We start from the raw sequence: 17,910 nt of genomic DNA, 5'->3' as shown, positions 1-17,910 counted from the left end.
TATTTGCCAGCAATACTTATAGCTATAAGTAAGCTGTTGTTAGACGCAATGCCTGTTAACTTAGCTTCATTGTGGAGGGGTCAATTGTTCAAAATGTATTTATCATTACAGTAGATAATATTTATCCATTTTTGTGAAGAAAATCGATGAATTCATTTTATTTTATCAAAAAAGCACATGAACAAAAAACATCGCTAATTTTATCACCTATTTACAGGGGGTGTAACTCTGTATGTAATGTTATAGGAGGCGCTAAGAGAAATACTAGATGATCGTGACAAAACTCGGTACTTTTATTTTATTCAATCAGTATCAAATAATGTGTCGTTACGCGTGAAAACAATGATCAGGTTAGTCGTTTAATAAAACAAAAGATTAATTAACAGATAATCCCGGGTTGATTGTTATTTTTACATTTCTTTTTACCTGATCAGTGGGGGTCCAGTTAATTAACTACTACTCACGGGATTAGCGGGGGTGTTACAAAGAACGACAAGATGGTATCATTCAACAATGGCCGTTGAATGGGCGATGTTTTGTTGAATTTATTAGTAAAATAGTGACCGCTGGCCGCGTAAGAAGAGTGACCGTTGAATAAAGAGATGAAACAACAGAATTTCTACGGGGGAAATTTATCGTGACCGCTTACAAGGAGATGTCGCTGAATAGGAGTCTTTTGTACGTTGACACCCCCTCAATGTTCCCAAAACCACCTAACCATTTGATCATTTAAGCTGGCAGATAACAGTCGGGTTGCCAGTTAGTGATACCCTGACAATTTTGCCCAGTGCTTGCCCCATGGGCATTTTTGGGGTAATCCAAAGTACATATATTTTCACTACTTTTACTGAAACAAATATGTAAGCTGAAATTATGAGCATAGAAGAGTTTAAATATCTTTTTACCTTTGAGAAATAAGCTTTTATAACTACAATTTTTAGACAATATTTACAGTGATGAAAATAGTAATAACATATTATAAGGCATCATATACAATGCCAAAACATTCTACGCACGAACAAATTGTTCATTTGGACAGTAATTTTATTTACTTGAAAAGGATAATTATTAAATATAAAACTACCTGATGGGATAACGAGTCGTTTGTCAGTTAATTTTATTACCTTTTGAAAACAACATTCATTCAATAAAAACAATTGATAAAATTAAATGAAGACCGCCATAGTATACCCATCCACGTTATGGCTATCCAGTAGACGTGGTACAAGGGTTAATCAGCGAACTGGATGTATGAGATGTGTTGTTGACGTTTGGGAAAGTAGGACGAGGGGAAATGTGTAGGGAGTGAAGTGCTGTAAAGGGATAGTTAGATGTATTATGAATGGTTAGAGTGGCTGTGGTGTTACGGTGAAATACTATGCCGCCACAGCTTTATGATTTGTTAGACAGGAGTGATGTAATGGGTGTCAACAACTGGGTATGCTGGTACCGTCGCAACGTAGCCGTGAAATATATATTGTGGGGGGGGGGGGGGGGAAGGGCGGAAACGGAAAAATATACAATGTTGACAGTATGTGCCAGGCATGAGGCTGCGCAGACCGAGCGGCAGCTCGATAGGGAGTGTGTGGGAGGGTCACCCTCATAAAAATTTTTTTTTTTAAATTTCAGTTTTCTGTAAGCAGTGAAAACACTATTTTGGCATTGTTTGCGGGGTTAAACCTAAAAATCACATTAATACACCTATTGCACGATATTGTGAAACTAGCTGACGAAGACAGCTCGGGCGGCGATTGTTCGACTCGGGGCTGCTCTGTCAGTACAACTTTTAAAAACCGAATGTCAGTATGGTATTTCTCACATAATTGGTTATCGCAAAAACAGAGTAAACTGAAAGCGAGTAATCTCGACTCAAACCTATAGTCTATAGCCTACTTACCACAACACTCGTCACTAGGCTTCCTATATTATTGTTTGTGGACGGTTTACTACTCAGTGATAAGCCTGCGCCGCAAAAAGAGGTCTCGCCTTTTATTGTTAGTATAATGACTTCCTCATGTGCGGCAGGTTAGTTTGCTTCTAAAAACACTGTTTTCCGTTCCAAAAAATACAAAAGTAATTTTCTACCAGATGAATATGGTTCTTTTCACCGAGACTAGATAATTTCTCTCGGTGTAAGGATATAGCTATGGATAAGTTCATACAAGGTCAATAAATCCGCGGTCACACTGTTGAGAAAATAAACCGATGGGTTTGTTTAGTAGCAAATCGAGCGTGAATCAACTGAGTTTGTACTGAAAAATTTTTGAGTGATATGTATGAACTGTCTTCACACATTCGGTTTATAATTAGCGATACACAGGTAGAGTGGCAAGTATTGTACTTCACAGACTGTTTACCTCCGAACTACCTCCGCACGAAATCCCCGATTTGGGTACTTGTTAAAAGAAAAAGAAATAGTACCTGTGCGCATGCCAGTAAAAAAAAACCTAAGAGTTCGCGCATAAAAATGCCCGAACGTACCAGGCGCCAGGTCATCCAGAGAGAGAGAGAGAGTATATATCCACAATTTATCATCTTGGTACGCATGCAAAAAGAGGCACGGATAAAAACAAAGGTTGATATAGTTTTTTTAAATTCTTACATAAAAGAAAAATGATTTATCACACAGCACAAGATTACCAACCTAATCCACATTATAAAATTTTAGTTTCCTGTCAGCTGTAATCAATTTTGCAACTCTTCCACAAAATAAATCACCGTTTTACTTCTACGTAGTGACACCGGCTTGTTCGTAAATTCACTCCTGTGTTTTGTAGTCTTATCTTGCATTTCGGAGAGCCACAGTGGCTAAGATAAAAAAAGAAAGATGCTGGCTCGCTAGCCAGGAGGTTGCGTGTCTGATCCCTGCATTGGCCGAGAAAGTTTATCGGGGTTTTCTGGCATGGTTTCCGGATATAACTCAGTCAAGTTTATAGTTTAATATCAGTTATCTTTTTAAATAACGCAACCGAACTGCAGTCGCCTTGACACCAAAATTTTTTAATATGAACCCTGAATAATCTTGTGCTTATGTATAAATAGAATTTTTACTCTGATCAAGAAGGCGTTACTTCATTGCTGACCCTGTGCTCTGCACGGACAATTCATGAAACGTGAAGTTTGTTTTTTTTTATCAGGAATTGGGTTAAATGGAACAAATTTGAAGATACTAATAATAATGTAAATAGATATTCACACGATTCTTCAGTGCTCAGAATTTCAGCTTGTATGTATGTATGTATTGGTATGTATTGGTATGAGTATGTCATGTTGATCTTTTTTTAACCATTAGAAGTGAATCCAAATTCAATCCATACATAGATATAAAATCCCGCCTGTCCCAAAACATGTGCCAATCTGCATATAACGAGAATAACTATAAATTGTAAATCAAATAATAATACACATTCTACTTGGGGCAACCGTTGAAAGTTTGTTCATTCCTGGAGATTTACGTCCACTTCTACCGGGAACTGGTACAAATAGTGTGACGAATCAAAACTTGTCATCAAGCATTTAAATGCATGAAGGTATTTATGAATCGATCTGTATAGCCCATCTTCAGTGTCTTTTGCACACTACGGCAGTAATCGAAATCGCCAACAAATTGTACTGTTGTTCACTGCAATCCTTTATCGTTTAAAACATTTTCCCCCCTATTCGAGAATATTAATAAATAATTAATCATTTATTCAGGATGTAGTGATAATTTAACGGAAAAGTCACAATTTAACCAATACTAATCACTTATTTAAAAAACTCACCAGAAATTTATATAGTTAATGATTTGCCAATTTCTCCCACATGCGCCTGACAAGTGATATGTTCAGATTAACTCATGTTTGTTTAATTACTCACGTTATTTTACATACTGACACAAGTAAGGAATACTTACTGATTAACTTAAATACTCACCTTATTATTATTACTGACCATTTATAGAAATACTAACGCATGGGGCAAGTACTAACGGGTTTAAGCGACCACTGACAACACGTATATATTTCTCACGAGTTTCCATGAATAGTAACCACAATTAACTTATTCTACTTGATTTAAGGATATTCTAACACAGAACCCAGTTAGTCAATACTCAGAGATCAGTTCTACACACTATGCATCTTGACGTGTATTATAACTATATATAAGACAAATAAATATGGTGTTTTAATAATATAGTGTTATGCAATCATTGAAATGAATATGAACTAAAAATGGCCACAAAACTGATTGATTTGAGTTAGTGCTTTTGATTGTGTATAGAATCAATATCTATCAAAAGTTATTCTGATAAATCGGCACTTTAAAAAGTCAATAATTTAAGGCTGCCCTCTCACTGGCATGACTTTGAACAATGATTTTACTTATATATATCAAAAAATACACTGGAATGTGGTTGAATGTCCCATCAAAACTCTATTTCTGTTAACACTAAAATACTGTTATTTATCTTGAAAATTCTAGTTACATTAAATTGCTCTCCCCCCACCCACCTCCAAACAATAAAAGGATCAACATCCAACACATATTAATAAAATATAAATAAGCAATCTGAGAGTATGCCCATGCCCGCTAGACGACCTTCAGTTATCGTGATTTCTTGACTATGGTCACACTAACTGAATTTGAATTTCATTTAGTCCGGACCATAGTCCGAAAATACTGAACCAAGCTATTGTGGCATGGTCGAAGTAGTTCGAAGATGGCAGGTGTCGATAAAACTGAAGTGTTGAATAATTTGAAAAAATCATTTTTGTTGAGCATATGATTTAAGGAGACTTGAAAGAATTTTAAATGGGTGCTAATTCTATGAGCAGTTATTTTTGTTTCGTATGTTATTTCTAAATCTATTTAAGTCTAACAATTATGCATTTTTTAATATTTGTGCTATACGAAAAGTAAAGTCAAATTACAAGGAATTTGGTCCATGGAGGCAGCCATCTTTGAACAGAAAATGGTCCGGACTACTAGTCATGAATAAATTATAACCAACCGTCGACCAATAGGCCCCAACAAACTTTACAACACATGTTTTCATAAGAGGCTGATACTGCAAATACATTTCTGAGATTAAGCTTTCATTAATGAGTTTATAATGGTAGTAATTTTACTTACCATAAACCATCATAACTACTAGATACTATAAGAGAACCATCACGATTAAAATGAACCTGCAATGTATAAAGAAATGTTTCTTTAATAAATGAAATGAAATGGGGTTAACGTCCCACTATTATTCTGCACCGAACTCGGTTAATGAAGATGGGCATACGCCATACAGTGTGCTATGAGGGAAATTTTGCCCGGACAGCGGCACTACGGTCTACTCTTATATCAAATTCCAACTGTCAAGGGATCTTTACGTGCATGCCAATGCGTACACAGGACCTCAGTTTTTCGTACCATCCGAATGACGTTCCTTTAATAATCGAATGTAGGTAATAATCTCCCCAGTAAAAATCCCTGAAAGAGATGGATAAAAACAAAACCGAAATTTCGTACAATCAGGAGCCATAATTCTGAAAGTTATGGTCTGAAATGCGCGAATATCGAAAGGGACTGAGATCTTTGGGATATAAAGATATATTTTAAATTTCATCAAAATCGGAAATGAAATGGGGTTCTGTCAGGCCCTCCATCCTACATCACTGACAAGGAAAAAAACCACGCTGGAAAATCGGGATGTACTTTATCGGCCAATGCAGGGATCGAACACCCGACCTCCAGGCTAGTGAGCCAGCGTCTCACCCACTTAGCCACCTTGGTTTCCCATCAAAATCGGACAAAAATTGTGACCTCTAGCTAGAGGGACCACAACCTTCGTATTACATACTTTTACACACTTTGCATACAAAGAGCGTCCATTTTGTCGGGCAGTTCATTTTGAATTTTCCCTTCATTATGGTGGAATAGTGATATATATTTAAACGATTTTTAAAATCAGATAAAAAATTGTGACCTCTAGAGAATCCACAAACTAAAAAGCATGATTTTTCGTACAATCAGGGGCCGCAATCCAGAAAGTACGGTCTGATATGCGCAAATAGCAAAAGATCTTCGGGACATAAACATAAAATTGAAGTTTCATCAAAATCTGATAACAAATGTGACTTCTAGAGGGTCAACAAGTTAATAACGTGATTTTCGTACAATCAGGGGCCATAATCCAGGGAGTTACAGTCCGATATGCGCAAATATCTTTAGATTATAAACAAACATTTCAAGTTACATCAAAATCGGATAAAAATTGGGACTTCGAGAGTGTCCACAACCTTGGTATTACATACTTTTACACTATTTGTGTACAAGGAACAGCCATTTTGTCCAGCAGTTTCGGTCAGATTTTTACAAAATTTGAACTCAACCTTCATTTATGTACCGGGTATATTTAAAGGGTTTTTAAAATTGAATACAAATTGTGACTTCGAGCGGGTTCACAAGCTAACAATACAACTTTTCGCACAATGAGGGACCATAACCCAGGAAGTTACAATATGTGCGACGATTATTGAATGGGACCAAGGTCTTTGTGGTATAAACTTAAATTTAAAGTTTCATCAAAATTGGATAAAAATTGTGGCTTCTAGAGGGTCCACAACCTTGATATACGGTACCATATATTTACACTATTTGCGTGCGAGGAGCGACCATTTTGTCCGCAGTTTTGGTCCGATTTCACGAAATTCGAACTTAACCATCATCAGGCTGTAACGGTGATATATTCACATGGTTGTTTAAATTGGATAAAAATTGTGACCTCTAGAGGGACCACAACCTTAAAACGCAATTTTTCATCCAATCTTGGGTCATAATTCAGGAAGTTACGATCCAATTAGTGCTGATATCAAGTATCGATGCATCGCCAATGCATCGATTCGGCTGACGCCGATTCAATTCTCAGTCCTTTTTTGTATTATCGATGCATCGGCAAAAAGTACTAATAATTAGCTTTATGTGCCCGAGGACTTCACAAGTTCGTACACTAGAATAAATAATACCTTTTCAATAAGTTTTTCTGAGTGTTTTTTTATAATTCAAAATAAAACAATATACATGTAATGGAACAATTCAATGAATCACGCACAAAGTATTACGCTTGAACTGTTTACCCTACGCTTCCGTTATGTTTGTCTCCATTTCCCAGTGATTACAAAGACTGCTTTGCTGGTTACATCCCCTGGCTATCATGTCCTTTAACCCCAAGGTCAATTTCACGTTTCATTTCAACATAGATGACCAAACGAACTGTCAGAAGGATAGTATTTCGGGGACATTTTTTAACGCTAGTTTTAAAATGATTCAGTCTTATTTTCTGAAACGAGCAATAGAGAATGTACTTCATAAACCCCTATAGACAGGCTTTGATACGATCCGTATAAATAATGCAAACGCTCACCCCTTCACAACGAATTTGAACAATGGCTAACGAGTGTCAATTGAAGTGAATCAGACGATATTAATGTCATAATAAATAACAGAAGAATATTGTGGAAATAAATTTATTCAAATAAATCGACATTTCTATAATAGGCCTAATGATAATGTTAGGGAAATTTATGTTTCTATCAGAAATACTAATGTTATTTCTGTAATTTTTGATTAACAAAATGGCAGCAAAAAATTCCCGATGCATCGATATGAGAATCGATGTTTGCATCCAATGCATAATATTTTACTTGACATCAGCACTAGATCCGATATGCACGAATATCGAAAGGAAACAGGATCTTTGGGTTATAAAACATGTATTTCAAGTTCATCTAAAACAGATCAAAATTGTGACCTCTAGAGGGTCTACACAACCTTGATATACCAGATTTTTACATTTGCAAATGATTGTGACCTCTAGATCCCGAGGGACCACAAGCTAAAAACAAGATTTTTCGTACAATCAACGGCCATAATTGAGGAAGTTACGGTCCGATATGCACTAATATCGAAAGGAACAAGATCTTTAGGCCATGAACTTGCATTTCAACTTTCATCAAAATCGGAAGAAAATTGTGATTTTTTGTACAATCAGGGGCCATAATCCATGAAGTTATGGTCTAATACATGCTAATATCAAAAGGAACCAAGGTCTTTGGGAGATAGGCTTGTATTTCAAGTTTCGTCAAAATCAGATAAAAATTGTGACCTGTAGAATGTCCACTAACAAATTGTGGACGTACAGGGGTGATGACAATATACATGTACATGTGGGCGTATAAAAATACATTTGGGTAGTCTATATCATCCAGAAAAAATTTCTTTGAATATTAGTCTTTATGCATTTGTCAACATTTGAGAATAATAGCTCATTGTCTAGATTATCCCATCTTTTGCATTATCATAAACATGCAAGCCTGGAAATAAGGCACCTGTCACAGACAATGTCAGGCACAGATTCAGGCTTTGTCAGGCACTAAACATCTGGTGCCTGTCATTTTGTCCGGCACTGATTTGTCTTTTATATTGATATTATTAATACATGTCCGGCACTAAGTTGAAAGTGTCAGGTGCTATTTCATTATTGCCTGACATTTTGTCAGGCACATCTAAAACCGTTATTTCTAAGCCTGATAAACAAAGTCTAATAGTAAGTGCAGAAGAACCGCACTACACGTAAAACAAAAATCTACAAGATAAACCTGTGGACAAGACAGAATATAGGGAGGTGAAATGAAATGAAATGGGGTTTAACGTCCTACTGTTCTGCTCCTAACCTGGCCTAATGAAGACGGGCATACGCCATACAGTGTGCTATGAGGGAAATTTTGCCCGGGCAGCGGCGCTACGGCCTACTCTTATATCGAATTCCAACTGCCAAGGGATCTTTTACATGCACGCCAATGTGTACGCGGGACCTCGGTTTTTCGTCCCATCCGAACGACTAGACAGCTGTCCTTGACAGGCCCTCCATCCTGCATCACTGACAAGGGGAAACCACGCCGGAAAATCTGAATGAACTTTCTCGGCCAATGCAGGGATCGAACACCCGACCTCCAGGCTAGCGAGCCAGCGTCCCACCCACTTAGCCACGTGATCCCCAAAATAAATAGGTAACTAGTCCTAAACAAGATCTCGACGCCCATGAAATTAATTTAATTAAGAATGCCATTTTAGAAAATCCATTTGATTGATTGCATTGCTAGTTAATCCAACATTCTTATTTTTTTTCTCTCTCTTCAAGGGCCACATCTATACTATTCAAAAAAAGTAGGGGATATTTGATTTTGGGGGCATAATACTAAAATATGCAAATGACTACGAAAAAAGCCACTATAGAACCTAACAGAAGAAACATTTCCAGTTACATGTGACGCCCAAACGCACCAATAGCTACCGCATGGAATGCAGGTGATGCTTGGGATCATCATGGGGGTCCAACCCAAGATTTGCACGACTCTGACTTTGAATGTTACAGTCATTGTGGCATTGAATTCCAGGGTGGAAACATCAGTTTAATTGTTTTAGTGACCAGAAAACAAATTTTGATATGCGTCGGCTTACCCAAAATGAAAGGTTACGTGCCCTTGGCATGCTACAGATCGGCACAACACAGGCGGTTGTGGCGCGGACGATGAATGTTTCTCAGTCTGTCATAAGCAGGCTATGGTCCAGATACCGTGATACACAATCTGTACAGGACAGACCACGCTCAGGTCGACCAAGGGTGACAACTCAAGCCCAGGATCGATTTATCCGTACCTTGGCCTTGAGAAATCGTGTCATCACAGCAAATCAGATCAGCGCTCGTCTTCAAACAGACACTGGTGTGAGAGTGAATGGCCAGACGATTCGGAATCGACTGCATAGGGGTCACCTTCGCGCCCGACGTCCTCGCGTGATCCCTTGTTTGAGAGATCATCACATTCAGGCAAGACGTCGTTGGTGTAGGGATCGTCAACACTGGGATAATCGACGCTGGAGCAATGTGATGTTTTCAGATGAGTCAAGGTTCACTGTTGATTTTTTGGACAGACGTAGGAGGGTGTGGCGTCGTCGAAACGAGCGCTTCCAAGACGTTAACGTCATCAGACATGATCGATTTGGGGGTGGTTCTGTTATGGTGTGGGGAGGCATCACTGTTGCTGGAAGAACGGCTTTACATGTTGTTGCAGGGCGTGTTACAGGCCAGTACTACCGGGACAACATCTTGGCAGTCCATGTTGTGCCGTTCGCACGACGTCATGGCCGCCGTTTCATCTTCCAGGATGACAACGCAAGATGTCACAGGGCCAGGATCGTTACAGGTTACCTCCAACAACAGAACATCACCACATTACCGTGGCCAGCACTGAGTCCCGACCTCTCCCCCATCGAGCATGTCTGGGACATGCTTGGACAGAGGTTACGTCAACGTCAACAACGTCCTGCCAATGTCCAAGAACTTGCTGCTGCGTTGCAACAGGAATGGGACAATCTGGACCAAAATGACCTTAGACGTCTCATTAGGAGTATGCCACGTCGGATCAATGCTTGTTTGGCAAACAGAGGAGGATTTACCCGTTACTGACTTGGTTGTGATGCTGTGGTAACTTTGCTGTTTGACCCCGGGTATCATTTTACCCTTATAATGGTCAGTCTGTGCCTTACTTAGTCTAACGATCATTTGGAATAAATCGATGAATGTGAACTTCATTTCATTTTGTCATTTGTTTCTTCGTCAGTTTCATTAGGTGACTTTAATAACACTTAAAAATCAAATATCCCCTACTTTTTTTGAATAGTATATATTATTCTAATTAACTTGACTTGGCCAAAAATATTGAATAATCAACAACATAAACAAAAAATAAGCGGTTGCCATGCAAGATACGCCCACATTTTACAAGAGATGGGCAGAGAACAAGCTCAAAAAAAGATGTGATTTTTCGTATATAATCAAGGGCCATAATTCAGGAAGTTACAATCCGATATGCATGAATATTGAAAGGAACCAAGATCTTTGGGTTATAAACATGTATTTCAAGTTTCATCAAAATCGGATCAAAATTATGTCCGCTCTCTAGAGGGTCCACAACCTTGATATACCACATGTTTACACTCTTTGCATATATTTGTGTACGAGGGGCAGCCATTTTGTCCGGCAGTTTTGGTCCAATTTGTACAAAATTCGGACTCCACCATCATAAGGGTTTAGTGATATATTCAAACGTTTTTTTAAATCGGATATAATTTGTGACATCTAGAGGGATCACATCCTAAAAACGCGACTTTTCGTACAATCAAGGGCAATAATTCAGGAAGTTATGATCCAATATGTGCGAATATCGAAAGGAACCAAGATCTTTGGGTTATAAATATGTATTTAAAGTTTCATAAAAATCGGATCAAAATTGTGAGCTCTAGAGCGTCCACAACCTTGATATACCATATGTTTACACTATTTGCGTGCAAGAGGCGGCCATTTTCTACGGCAGTTTTGGTCCGATTCCCACAAAATTCAAACTCAGCCATCATAATGGTGTAATGGTGATATATTCAAACGTTTTTTTAAATCGGTTAATATTTGTGACCTCTAGAGGGTCCACAAGCTAAAAACACGATTTTTCGTACAATCAGGGGCCATAATTCAGGAAGTTATGATCCGATATGCGCGAATATCGAAAGCAACCAAGATCTTTGGGTTATAAACATACATTTCAAATTTCATCAAAATCGACACAAAATTGCGACCTCCAGAGGGTCCACAACCTTAATATACCAGATGTTTACACTATTTGCGTACAAGGGGCGGCTATTTTGTCTGGCAGTTTTGGTTCGATTTTCACGGTGATATATTCATACAGTGTTTTAAATCGGATAATAATTGTGACCCCTAGAGCGACCCCAAGCTAAAAATGCCATTTTTCGTACAATCAGGGGCCATAATTCAGGAAGTTACGACCTGATATGCGCGAACATCGAAAGAGACTGAGATCTTTGGGTTATAAACTTACATTTCAAGTTTCAACAAAATCGGATAAAAATTGTGACCTCTATAGGGTCCACAACCTTGATATACCATATTTTTACGCTATTTGAGAACGATGGGCGGCCATTTTGTCAGTCAGTTTTGGTCCGATTTTCACGAAATTCAAACTAAGCCATCCTTAGGGTGTAACAGTGATATACTAAAACGTTTTTTTAAATTGGATAAAAATTTTGACCTCTAAAGGGTTCACAAGCTAAAAATGCGATTTTTCGTACAATCAGGGGCCATAATTCAGGAAGTTATGGTCCGATATGCGTGAATATCGAAAGGAACTGAGATCTTTGGGTTGTTAACATATATTTTAAGTTTAAACCAAATTGGATAAAAATTGTGACCTCTACAGCGTTCACAAGCTAAAAAAGTGATTTTTCGTACAATCAAGGGGCATAATCCATTAAGATACAGTTCGATACATGCCAATATCGAAAGGAATCGAGATCTTAGGGTGATAAACCTATAATTCAAGTTTCGTTGAAATCGGATAAAAATTGTGACCTCTAGAGTTTCACAAACAATTGTGGACGGAAGGAGGGACAGGGGCGGCGACAATATACGTCCACATGAAAATGTGGGCGTATAACAACTTCCTGGTTACGTATAAGCAATGGAACTTTTTGTCAAATAATGACAATGGTCCCAAACAATCAGTACGTTGAAGACTAGGAGGTTCTGGGTAACAGAAACTAATAATATTATTTGGGGAGATTTTTACCTGCTTTCCAAAAAGTGGGATTTTTACTAGGGGGATTATTAAAGGACAATATTGGTGCCAGTCATTATCACATATGTGATAGAACTAATTAAACACGTTCCAAATATAATTTTATCACAGAGATCATTGCTACGATAGCTGAGCAATACAGGTTTCCTGAATCAGAAGTGACGAACGCCAAAGGAAAACATGAGCCATCCCTCTATATAACTGACTGATGTGACGAGTGATAACAGAGATACCAATCAAACTGCTTATCTCCGCTTACCCTAAGCAGAAAATGCTCATCTTCAAACTCCATCAAGGTGCCGGTATTGACCTAATAACCACCTACACCAAGTTTGAACATTCTAGCTCAATTAGAAAGAGAGTTATTGTGTCCCAAAAAAAGTGACGGACGGACAGACAGATTGACAAACCCATTTTAATAGTCCCCTGCTTTCTTCTAAAGGCGGGGGACAATAATCTGACGGAAATTGTTGGGTTTTTTTTCTCAACCATCTGACTAAATTAGCCAAACTAACATAAGTGCAGAGCAATCAAAAGAAATGAAATGAAATGGGGTTTAATGTCCTACTTTTCTACTCCAACTGGGCTAATGAAGACGGGCATATGCCATTCAGACGGCTATGAGGAAAGTTTTGCTCGGACAGCAGCGCTACAGCCTATTCTTATAACAAATTCCAACTGGCAAGGGATCCTTTACGTGCACAGGACCTGGTTTTCTCTTCCCATTTACGCGATTATACGTTGTTGGTTGCAAGCTAAGTGCATAGCATGCACAGACCTGCTCTTTTTGTTATATTTTTTTTCAGATATGGGTAAATAGGGGATAAAAGTACTTACAGCTGTTACTGGATCAGAATGTGCTGGTAACGTCTTCAAACACTTTCCTGTTTTAACATCCCAAATTCGAACACTTTCATCAAACTGGCAAAATAAATAAAATATCCTTTTAGAAAGTTGCCAATAATCTAAATAATTGAAAGAAAATGATATTTACTACAGTTACATAGAGTAAAGAATAACATTATTCATCTTAAATCTAATTCTAAAATGTCTACACACTATGTATTCTAGTGTTGTCACGATTACAAAATTCTTGAATCATTCAATCTGCCAGCCAAAAATCATATTGGTGCCGTATAAATTCTATAATGGCAATGTCTACTGCGTTCCAAGGTTTTTTTTCTTGTGATTTTTTGTTGATAAGTAAATTATAAAATGACGCATGAACACTGAATAGCTGGTTGTATATTATTGTAGTACATTTCGTTGGGTTTGTGCTAAATTGTTTAAATTGGCAATAAATAACATTTACTAAGTTATGAGTTTTGATATTTAGTTACGCGATTGAGCTGAGTAAGACATTCCCGTGTTCTGACCTACCCCTACAGCTTTAACTGCTAATTAAAAATCCAATACTGGCAATAGATTACAATTCACTAGTACAACAATTCTGTACATAATATTTTAACATATATAGCGATAATCATATTGATGAAAAACAACAAGAGAAGCCGTGGAAGACAGTACAAATAGAAAAGAACATGTGTCATTTAAAAAGGCGGCAAGATATGCAGAGGGGGGCAAATAGAAGATCCTCCTGACTGGTTATGTCAGGAACTCGTTTATTTGTTGTCTCGTACACAGTAACTGCACATTCTGATTGTGAATTATAATAAATTACAATAGGATAGAAAATTAATTTATACTGGAAGAATTTCTGAGGGAATCTTTCCATTATATTGTTGGAGCATTGTTTTCTTCTTTATAAAACAGTATTTTATTAAAATTACATTGGCAGTTTATCACTCATAAAAAGGCATAGCCAACTTCCCCGTCTCATGCGGCATGCATTCAGTCCATGTATTATAATACTGCCCATGACATTATCATGTCTGTTTTGTCCGTTGTTGACAGCTATTTCGCGCCAAAATCAACCATTTTACACATTTGGTAGGCGAAGAATTCCATGCGACATTGAGATTGTGCCACTGTGTAAATGGGAATTTCTGTATAGAGTCTCAAAAGACGTACTTTCCATACGGTTTTAATAGGCAGCAATTCAGCAGTGTGTTTAAGCAGACTGTAAAAGTCAAATATTATTATGTAATTGTATCAATATAAATTAGATGAAACGACAATCGATTTTTCAAAATGTGAATCGGTTTGAGCTAGAAACCGAATCGACTACAACTAAACCGATTAATCGTGACAACCCTAATGTATTCTACAGTTTAAATCGTTAACCGGTTTACACAGCTTTCTTTTACAGTTTAAATAAGAACATCAAAAATGACCATAAACAAGTATGAACCAGGAACTGAGCATCACTTCATCACAACCATCTTAGATTTATGATGTCAAATAACACGCTTTTATGGAATAACAATTACTATGGTTTATTTCACTGCGACGTTTCAACAAGATTTCACAAGTCGTTATCAAGCATATACACAAATAGATAAACCAGTGGCTGCCAGGCAGGATATGCCCACATTTTTCAAAAGATGGATAGAGAACAAGCTCAACAAAAAGCGATTTTTCTTAACATCAGGGGCCATAATTCAGGAAGATGCGATCAGATATCGAAAGCAACCAAGATCTTTGGGTTATAAACATACATTTCAAGTTTCATCAAAATCGGATCAAAATTGTGACCTCTAGAGGGTTCACATATACCAGATGTTTACACTATTTGCACACCCGATTTTCATGAAATTCGAACTTAACCAACAATACGGTGTAACAGTGACATATTCGAACGTTTTTTTTTAAATCAGATAATAATTGTGATCTCTTGAGGGACCACAAGCTAGAAACACAATTTTTTGTACAATTCAGGACGTTACAATCCGATATGCGTGAATATCGAAAGGAACCAAGATGTTTGGGTTAAATATTTTCACTATCAGCGTACGAGGGTGGCCATTTTGCCCGGCAGTTTTGGTCCGATTTCAACAAATTCGAACTCAACCATCATTAGGGTGTAACGGTCATATTTTCAAACATTTTTTTGAATTGGATAAAAATTGTTAACTCTAGATGGACCACGAGCTTAAAATGCAATTTTTCATACGATCAACGGCCATAATTCAGGAAGCTACGATCCGACATGCGCGAATATTGAAGGAACCAAGACCTTTGTAATATAAGCATAAATTTAAGGTTGCATCAAAATTGGAAAAAATTGTGGCCTCTAAAGGGTCTACAACCTTGATATACAACATATTTACACCATTTGCTTATACAAGGGGCGGATATTTTGTCCATCAGTTTTTGACCATTTTTCACAAAATTCGAACTCAACCATCATTATGGTTTAACGGTGATATATTCACAGTAATTCACACGTTTTTTTATAAATCGGATAATAATTGTGACCTCAAGAGCCAGAGGGACCAAAAGCTAAAAACAAGATTTTTCGTACAATCAGCGGCCAGAATTCAGGAAGTTACGATCCGATATGCGCAAATATCAAAAAGAACCAAGATCTTTGGGTTATACGGGGGATGGCCATTTTCTCCATCAGTTTTGGTCCGATTTTCACGAAATTCGAACTCAACCATCATTATGGTGTAACGCGCGTAACGGTGACATATTCACACATTTCTTTTAAATCTGATATTAATTGTGACCTCTAGAGCCAGAGGGACCACAAGCTAAAAACAAAATTTTTTGTACAATCCGGAAGTTAGGATCCGATATGTGCAAATATCGAAAGGAACCAAGATCTTTGGGTTATAAACATGTATTTAAAGTTTCATAAAAATCAGATCAAAATTGTGAGCTCTAGAGGGTCCACAACCTTGATATGCCATATTTTTACACTGTTTGCATTCGAGGGGCGCCATTTTGTCCGGCAGTTTTGGTTCTGATTTTCACGAGATTCGAACTCGGCTATCATTAAGGTGTAACGGTGATATATTCAAAGGTTTTTTTTTAAAATCAGAATAAAACTGTGACTTCCATAGGGTCCACAAGCTAAAAACGTGATTTTTCGTACAATCAGGGGCCATACATGCCAATATCGAGAGAAACCAAGATCATAGGGAGATAAAAATTGTGACCTGTAGAGTGTCCACAAACAATTTTGGACGGACGGATGTCCGGACGGACAGGGGCGACGACAATATACATCTACATGAAAATGTGGGCGTATAAAAATGAGAAATGGTTTCAATACTATGTCTAAATGTCTGTCCACGTTCATCTCTGTTTTGTCCCATATTCGTTTTGTATCTCTGTCCCCACTCGCACCCATCTCATTCTGCACTTGTCATTAAACGTTTCGTCCCGTCTTTACTGTCTTCTGTACATATATATAAATATCTAATAATTCTTTAATCCTTTATTTCACTAATCACATTGTAAATTATTGCACCATGTATACATAAAATGTTATTGTTTGCGATATCACCTCGGTGGAAGCGGACGTAAAATACAACTAACTCACACACTCAATACATCTATAGTTCGCACTGATGTTTTTATATATATATTCATTTTTTTTCCTCATTTTTTATCTATTTGTGTATATTTCGGCCATGATTGATACTTACTGAACCTGATACTATTAAATTTGACTGGGGATTAAAATTACAACAAAATACATAATTGCTGTGACCTTTCAATGTCTTTAAACATTTTCCCTGCAAAAATAAAACAGATCTAATAAGTTAATAAAATCAATACTGGCACATGAACATATACACCAAGTTGGAATAATTTACCTCAATACTAATAGCCAACTGTGAGGCTGATGTCCCCCACAGCAAAACAAATCAAACAGATCACACATGTGAATTAATTACACATTTATCTTTTTGACAAGCGGTTGCCATGCAAGACACGCTCACATTTTTCAAGAGATGGACAGAACAAGCTAAAAAAAATAATGTGATTTTTTGTACAATCAGGGGCCATAATTCAGGAAGATATGGTCTAATATGCGCGAATATTGAAAGGAACTAAGATCTTGGGGTTATTACATACACTTCAAGTTTCACACTCCACAACTTTTACACAAACTGTTGGACAGTTTCATTTCAATTTTCCCGAAATTCGAATTCAACCTTCATTATGGTGGAATGGTGATATATTTAAATGGTTTTTAAAATCAGAAAAAAATTATGACCTCTAGAGAATCCCCAAGCTAAAAATGCGATTTTTCGAACTATCTGGGTCCACAATCCAGGAAGCGATTATCAAAAGGAAATGAAATGAAATGGGGTTT

At 37.3% G+C, this 17,910-nt stretch overlaps 1 protein-coding gene across 1 annotated transcript in view; it reads right to left on the bottom strand.

Moving 5' to 3' along the window:
* The window catches only part of LOC126825982 (WD repeat-containing protein 5), a 69,107-nt gene that overhangs the window by 21,609 nt on the left and 29,588 nt on the right, over positions 1–17,910 (bottom strand). Inside the window, exons 6-8 of the mRNA XM_050555540.2 lie at positions 17,237–17,326; positions 13,518–13,601; positions 5,116–5,171 (exon numbers count right to left, since the gene is read on the bottom strand). Of these exons, the coding sequence (XP_050411497.1) occupies positions 5,116–5,171; positions 13,518–13,601; positions 17,237–17,326 (230 nt within the window). The remainder of the gene's footprint in view (positions 1–5,115; positions 5,172–13,517; positions 13,602–17,236; positions 17,327–17,910) is intronic.

This window comes from Patella vulgata, chromosome 1, assembly GCF_932274485.2.
Source record: "Patella vulgata chromosome 1, xgPatVulg1.2, whole genome shotgun sequence".
Taxonomy (NCBI): domain Eukaryota; kingdom Metazoa; phylum Mollusca; class Gastropoda; family Patellidae; genus Patella; species Patella vulgata.
This window is presented reverse-complemented; position numbering and strand designations above follow the sequence as displayed.